The 7,401-nt window shown below is 54.5% G+C and overlaps 1 protein-coding gene across 1 annotated transcript; it reads left to right on the top strand.

Annotated features, from left to right (window-relative positions):
* Positions 1–1,191: 1,191 nt before the first annotated feature.
* TGME49_319720 (hypothetical protein) lies at positions 1,192–6,874 on the top strand (the record flags this gene model as incomplete). Its single annotated transcript, XM_002369808.2, has 3 exons — positions 1,192–1,278; positions 2,316–5,495; positions 6,502–6,874. 3 exons carry the CDS (start codon positions 1,192–1,194, stop codon positions 6,652–6,654), a joined length of 3,420 nt encoding a protein of 1,139 aa, XP_002369849.1. The 3' UTR covers positions 6,655–6,874.
* Positions 6,875–7,401: the final 527 nt, after the last annotated feature.

Here is a 7,401-nt window from a genome sequence, read left to right as displayed (position 1 = left end):
GTCGAAAACAAGTCACAACACAGCCACACACACACACACACAAGAACGCTCTTCTTCGCCCCCTCTCTCCCCCGACCTCCGCTCGGACTGGCCGACCTCGATGTCTCTCCGTTGCTTTTCTTGCTTCGACGTTTCTCCTCTCCACTCGAAACGCGTCTGCATGCAGTGCTTCTGGCCACTGGCTGTGCGGTCTGCCGAGGAAACACCGTCTTTCCGCGTCTTCTTTTCGGAGGAAAGGCGGTGTTGCACCCGAGAAGAAACTGCAAGTACCTCGCAGAACCGCTGACTGGGTGCATCGGTCTGTACAGACACACTTGTAAATACATCTCTACATGCATGTGCATCTCCAAGTCCAGAGCCGTCATTTTCTGAACAGATGCAGGTATGCATGCATATATATACATGTATATGTATATATATATGTATATATGTATATATGCATAAATATAATATATGTATATATATATATATGTATGTATGAGTAGGTGAGTCTTTGCGTATTTTGGTTTGCATTGGTCTGTGAGCTCGCTGTTGCTTGAGGCGCGGTTGTTGATGCGTTTCATTTTCCGATGAGCGAGCAGAGAGTCTAGCGGTGTGCTCAAAACGAACCAGTTCTTTCGAGGAGGCGTTGCACTCGCAGGACATGTCTGTTCTTGGTCCGCCGCACAAGGAAAAGCGTCGTCTTCTGGTGGAGTTCTGAGGAACTCGAGATTTGACGAGAAAGAGGAAGCGCCGACTTTCCTCTGTCCTTGGTCTCCACGCCTTCGTTCGCCACCGGGAAGCCGAGACGCGGTTCTCGTACGGGGATCGAAAACACAGGAAAATGAAGCTGCTGAAATCAAGCCTCTTCCCCGCTTCCTTCGCCATTTCCAGAACCTCTGGGGAACTTCAGACTTCTGCATAAACGCCTTCGACGCGAGTCGCCTCTTTGTATCTTGGCATCTCTCACCTTCTCCCTCTGTCGCTGCACCCGTCCTTCTCTCCCTGTCTCTCTCCCTCTCTCTCTGTCTCTTTGACTTCTCGCTCCTTTGTCGTTTCTTCGCTCCCTTCGTATTTCCCTTTCTCTCGTTCTCTGTCTCGTTTCTCTCGCGTTCTCCCTTGCTTCGTCGGAGGTCCTTCGGCCTCACGCTCGCGTCAACTGCGTCGTCGTCGCTTCTCCGTTTCTTTTCTGTCTCTCCCCCGGCGCCTACGATGGCGTCTGCCAGCTGCTCGGCTTCGATCGTTCTGCCGCAGGACGGATCTCCCGCGGAAAGCGGCCTGTTCCTCATCGACCTGCAAGTGAGATGCACCCCCACCAAGAAAGCCTTTCTTCTTGAATCGAGGCCAGTCTTCATCTGACTCAAAAAATGGACGAAAATTCCGCTAAAACTGCATGAAAAACATGTGTGCCTCGCCGCGTCTCCTGACCACACCCGCCCATCTTTGTACACCCCCGCATGCCTTCCTTTTCCCCAGCACCTGCTTGTGTCAAATATATATATATATATATATACATATATATATATATATATTTGCATATATATGCATAGATATACATATATATATATATTTGCATATATATGCATACATATACATATATATATATATGTCTATATATGTATGTCCATATGTGTATGTATATGTATGTATGGCTGTCGCGGTTTTGAAGCATGTGCATTTTTTGAAATTCTTTTGGAAGCTGGTGCATTTTGCGTGAGGATGCACCGTTTTCTCTTCTGCAGTTTCGGCGTCTCTCTTTTTTTCTGTTCCATTCTCTCTCGTATGTCGCTTCTCTCTTGTCTCCAGACTGTTCTGTCGCGGTCAAAGCGAACCTTAAAGGAAACGGAGTTTTTTCTCTCTGCAGATTTTTTCAGTTTCTCCACTTCTCGTTTGCTGCGCTTTTCAGTTGTCTCGCGAAAGTATCTCTCTTCTCTAGATATGCTCTTCCTCTTGCTTTCCATGGCGCACACAGATGGAAAGTCGTTCTTTCACTCTCGTCTCCCTGCTCTGTTTTTTTCCTGCTTTTCTTCCCCTTCGTTTCATTCTCTTTCGAACTTTCGTTTCCGTTTCTCCTGAAAAACTCTTATTCCGTCTTTCTCTTTTGCTTCCTTCACGCTTCTGTTCTTTCCGATCTCTTTGCTTCTTACGTCTTTCTTCTTCTACTTGTCTCTGCATGCTTTTGTGTTATTTTTACTCTGTCTTTTGTTCCTCTTTCCCCCCTCCCTGGTTCTTCGTAGTCTTCATCGTGTTTGCTTTTCGGTTCGGCTTTTCCTCGCTTTCTTCTGCTTCTTGCCATTCGCCTTCCTTCGCCGTTTGCACTTTTCTCGTGGTTCCAGGGCGACGCGCTTGTGACAGACGAGCTGAGTCGAAGGACGCCGTCTCTGATTTCGCTCCCGCTCTACCGGCCTCGGTTCCACCTTTCCGATTTCTCGGCGAGTGCGGCCTCCTCGGCGGCTTCTCCCGCCGCCGGCTCTCGCGCGGAGACCAACGGAGACACTGGGAGACGCCGCCCCACAGCCGCAGCCGCCGAGAACGACGGCGAGGCCGCCGACGCTCGTGAAGCTCCCGGTGAGAACCAGGACAAGATCTTCGACACTTGGGGATTGGTGGAGTGGGGAGAGGCTTCGGCGAACCGGAAAGACGCGCCTTCGAGTTTCTTTCAGTCGCCCAAGTGTCAACTGCATGTCGGCTCTCTTGTTCTCCCTGGACGCGTCGACGCAGCGCTCGCTCAGCCCGGGGCGCTTGTCGTGGTTCGGCGGGTGCGGAGACAGAGGCGAGAGGCTCGCCGCTTCGGGAGGCCGCAGACGAACGCCTCTGCGTCTCTCGAGCCTTTTCCGGAAGAAGACTCGGCGGAGAGTGTGTGGGAAATCCAGGCGATTGCGAAGGAGAGAGTTACTTTCGACCAGAGACCGACTCTGCACCCGCGGAAGAAGCTGTTTGCGGATCGACAGGAGAGCGTTCGCGTCTCAGGGAAGGCGCCTGCGCCGCAGAGACAGAGAGCCAAGAGCGGCCAAGGCGCTGCATCGTCGGCCGACTGCGGCGAGCCAGCGAAGTCGGCCGCTTGGCTTCTCGGAATCTCTCCACAGTTGGCGGAGCAACGCGAAGGAGACTGGCAGCTGCTCGCTGTCGACGAGAACCTTCTGTCGCGAATCCTCGCGGGAGAGGCGCTGCGCCTCAAGGGCATCCCCACTCTCCTCCTCGCAGACGCACACGGAGACACTCGCCCACGGAGACAGGAGACCTTTCTCTGCTGTCGCGAGGCTGTCTACAGTGTCAGTCGCAACGAGATCGATGGGCAGATGCTGATTGCCTTACGCCCTGAGGATCCCCGGCGCGGAGACTCCTCGCGAGACCCACAGGGAGGACCAGAGATGGCCCTGTGTGAACGTACCGAGAAGGAGAGCGAGACAGAACGGGAGGCGGCGAACCTCCTGGGAGTTCCCATTGTGGGCGTCTGCAAGTCGATTCTCCTCTTGGAACCCACGGTAGGTCGGACGGCCCAGATCGCTTCGCTCTTGACTCTGCGGCCGTCGCCGTACACCCTGGGACTTCTCTCGACTCTCGCGATGCCTCGCATGCCGCACCACGGTGCTGGCGACAAAGGCACCGAGAGATTCGTCCTTCCTTCCTCTTTCTTTCTCCAGACCGTCCAGGCGTCCGAGGAAGATATCCTCGCGGGTCTCATGGGGAACCTCTTCTCCCACTCGCCTCTCCACGCCTTTCGGCGGCGCCAGCTCCTCGAACTGCATGCGGCACAAGCATGCGCATGCAGAGAAAGTTCTTCCGCGGCCGCTGCAGAAGAAGTCGAGGGCGCGAAGGAGACGGCGGAGGAGGTGCCTCCCGAGTTCTGGGGCAGCACAGCGTTTTCCTCGTCGTCGAGCTGCATTTTATTTTTGCCTGCATGCGGAGGATACTGCGCTGTGGACATGCCGATCCTCCTAGGTTTTTTTCAGCGTCTTTTGAACTTCTTCGCTTTCCTTGACCTCTCTGCCTCGGAGGACCTCACCGTCAGACATGTCATGGATCTCGTGACTGACATGGAGGCCAAAGGCTTCGCTCTCTTTCCTTTCACCGCGTCTCCGAAGCCAGCAAAGAACCTTTCTTCTTCTTCTGATGCTGTGTCGTTTTTTTTCTCGGGGAACGAAGGGGAAGATGGCCAGGGGCAGCAGGCGCGTCTTCCCCTGGACCCAGGCGTGATGTTTCAACTTCTCTCGCGATTCTGCGACCTGAAAATCCCCGAAGAGTCGCCACGGTTCCCTGCCTACTTCTTTGACGTCTGTCCCCCGCTGAGTCGCGCATGCGGTGGAGCGAGTCCGCGTTCGCCTGCGGCAGAGCGACGAAGCTCTGCCTCGATTTCGTCTCCCTCGTCGACGCCTCAGAAGAGCAGCAGAGATACGTCTTTCTCGGCGCAGAACCAAGAAGAAGTCTTTGACGACGGGGAGAAGGTGAGTGGCTTGAAGGCCTACGAAGCCTTTCTGCGAACTCCCGCGCGCGTGAGCGCGTCCAGAGTGTGCATCAACTGGTTGAAGCTCCAGAGGCTTCTCGCGCTGGCTGTGTTCCACGAGTCGGGAGTCTGCGCGCGAGTCCAGTGCGGCATCACCGAACTGGCCTACCTCCCCGTTCACTGGATGCGTCTCGGAACCTTCACAGCCGCTCTCGCAGAGAAGCTGGCGGCTCTGCCGCTCTTCGTCTGCGCCGAGGCGAATCGCTGGTTGGACGCCTGCGTCGCGGACTACCGAGGCTTTCTGCGGAGACGCGAGGAGGCGCGCATGCATCGCAACATCCAGCAGGCCCCCCAGAGTGCCTCTGCCTTCGTCCCCCATGTAGATTTAGAGGAACTGACAGACTCGCGACTCCGCGAGTTTGTGAATAGAATTCCGGTCCTTCGCTACGCGGTCGCGAAGAGAGCGTTGGAGACTGCAGAGGCGTCCACTCTGGCAGACGAGGACGCAACTGCGAGACGGGGAAAAGCGAGTTCGAGGCTCCCGCTCCTCACGAGTCTCGAGCTTCTGCAAGTCAACACCTTCGCGTTTCCCGAGCTCCGATTGCCTCCGGACTCGCCTGCCTGGGAGGACGACGTCGGCGGCCAGGTGGGGTCGATTGCCGACTCCGACAAGAAAGGTCTTCAGTCGAGCGGGCTCCGCGCAGGGATGTCTGGCGCAGCCGCTGGAGGCGGTTGGAAGAAACCACCCTTCGCTTCGTCGTCTTCTGCAGGTAGATGGCCGTCGATGAACGGCAACGGCCTGGGGCGAGAGCCGGTCGACGAAGGCGTCGCACGGGGGCTGTCGGTCTACGAGGACGCATGCAGAGAAGCCAAAAAAAGGAAGGGAGCCATGGCTTCACACCTCGCCGTCCTCGCAGGACTCGCCTTCTACGGCGAAGGACTTCTGCTGCATGTGGCGGAAGAGCTCTTGCCTCTGGAGACTCGCGAAAGATTCGCCGTTTTGTTCATGTGCAAGTCGCCCTGGTGGGATACCGAAATCTCTCCCTTCGTCGCCCCCACGATGCTTGGAAAGGTACGTTGGGAAACAGACTCTCGCTCGGAAGTCGAGGGGCGACGCGGGCGACGGGATCCAAGTTCTTTCATGGCATCTCGGCTTCGAGAACAGCCAGCGCATCTTTTCTGAAGGCGCGCTCCCGTCACTGGTTGTCCAGGCCTTTCGAGGGGCGACACTGGCCGAGCTGTGACGCGGGGAAGACGGCTTCTTCAAACGAAACGAAGGAACCGTCGCCGGCAGCTGCATGCAGATGACATGCGATCTTTGAGACGGCACCTGTACGCCGCTTTCTGCGACTCGTCCTTTCAAACTCACAGCTTTTCAATTATGTTGTTTCTGTCTTTTGATACTCATACACATATGAAGGGAAAGAGAAATAGAGATAGGTGGGGAGGAGATGGAGATCGCAAGATAGGTAGGCAAAGATTGATCTACAGGTTTATGCATAGACAGATAGAGCGACAGATGGAGAAAGACGGAGAGAGGGATAGACGTAGATATAACGGTAGACAGGCACACAAAAGATAAGCATCCACGTCGAACATATCGATCGATGGATAGATGATCTGCTTAGGTAGATGTAGCTGTGCATACATCAAAAACAAAGCACCCCAGATTTGCTTGGGTGTGTTGCCTATGGGAAGCGGGGAAAGTCGCTCTCTTCGTCGTCACATGCTTGTCCATCCTGCTCTACAATGCAGGAGGGATGTCGTTTTCACAGACGCAGGTATTTCTGCAGTCGTTTTTCAGAAACGAATCTCTCCATATCCTCCTGGCCGCGTCGATAGAGAGGTCTACATGTCGGCATAAGTGTAGCTGTGGATAACGGTTTCATCACCTTCTTGTGTTGTGTCGAAAAAATGTCCCCGAGTTCACTCCTCGCTTTGTCTCCCTCACTCTCTCTCTCTCTCTCGATTCGGGATGTCCTTTCCCTGTCTTTTCGCGCTCTTTGTTCGTTTTTGAGCATTTCCTTTCTGTTTCTCCTCACAGCTTTTTCTTCTTCGTTTCCGTCCGCTCTTTCCAGGATTTGATGGAGACCGTTGCAGGACCGCCCCGGCGCTACTGCCGAGCGCGTCAGGTGCTGTTGCATGCAGCGACCGACAGAGAGGCGAAGAAGGACGACGCGGGCGTTGTTTTCTTCCCCCACAATTTGCCTCTTCCCTTCTGGGAGGTTTGAACAGAAGGCGACCGGGGTGGTTCCCTCGCTGCGAGAGGAGGTTTTTTAACAGCTGCATTCGGCAAGAAAAATCGTTGGTGGAGAGGAGAAGCAGTGCCGTCTGTCTCAAGCAGGAGGGGGGGCGGGTGTCGAATTCGAAGGACAGTTCAGCGGAACACCAAGATCGAACAAGCAAATGAAGCTTTGAAATCTGTCGAGCTCTGCAGATTTGTCCATCGTTCTTTCTCGAAAAAGGAGCCAGGACGCGCTGCTGTCGTGCTACTGCGCGCCTTTCTTGTTCTCGTACTCGGGTTTTCCTCTTCTTGTCTCTCGCGCGCTTTCATGCAGAGAAGGAGAGAACTTCAGCTCGAAGAGAAAACGGAATACACTTGTCGATGCCGCCTGTCGTCTTTTTCACTTGAAAACCGAACTCGGATTTCCTCCATTCTCTGTTTGTCTTCCAGAGCTGAGGCCGAAGCCCCAGCCACTGTCCTCACCTCTGTTGTCGTTCTTCTCGCTTTTTCATGGCGGCAACTCTTCTCTCGTCGACACACAGAAAGAGATGCTGTGCGGGTGCCGCGCTTGCTGTCCACTTTTTTCTCAGTCGCTTTGGACTGCTGGCAACTCTCACTTATTGTTTTGGAGAAGATATGACGCCTTGCAAAAAGGAAAGCGAGTGCAGTTTTCAGAGACCGAGAGGGAGGTTCCCCTGCCCTCACATGGCTCTCGACGTCTTTTCTCTTGTGGATTTCTGCTTTCTAAATTCAT

The sequence above is a fragment of the Toxoplasma gondii genome, chromosome IV (genome assembly GCF_000006565.2).
Source record: "Toxoplasma gondii ME49 chromosome IV, whole genome shotgun sequence".
Taxonomy (NCBI): Eukaryota; Apicomplexa; class Conoidasida; order Eucoccidiorida; family Sarcocystidae; genus Toxoplasma; species Toxoplasma gondii.
The sequence above is the reverse complement of the archived record's forward strand: the minus strand, read 5'-3'. Positions and strand labels throughout refer to the sequence as shown.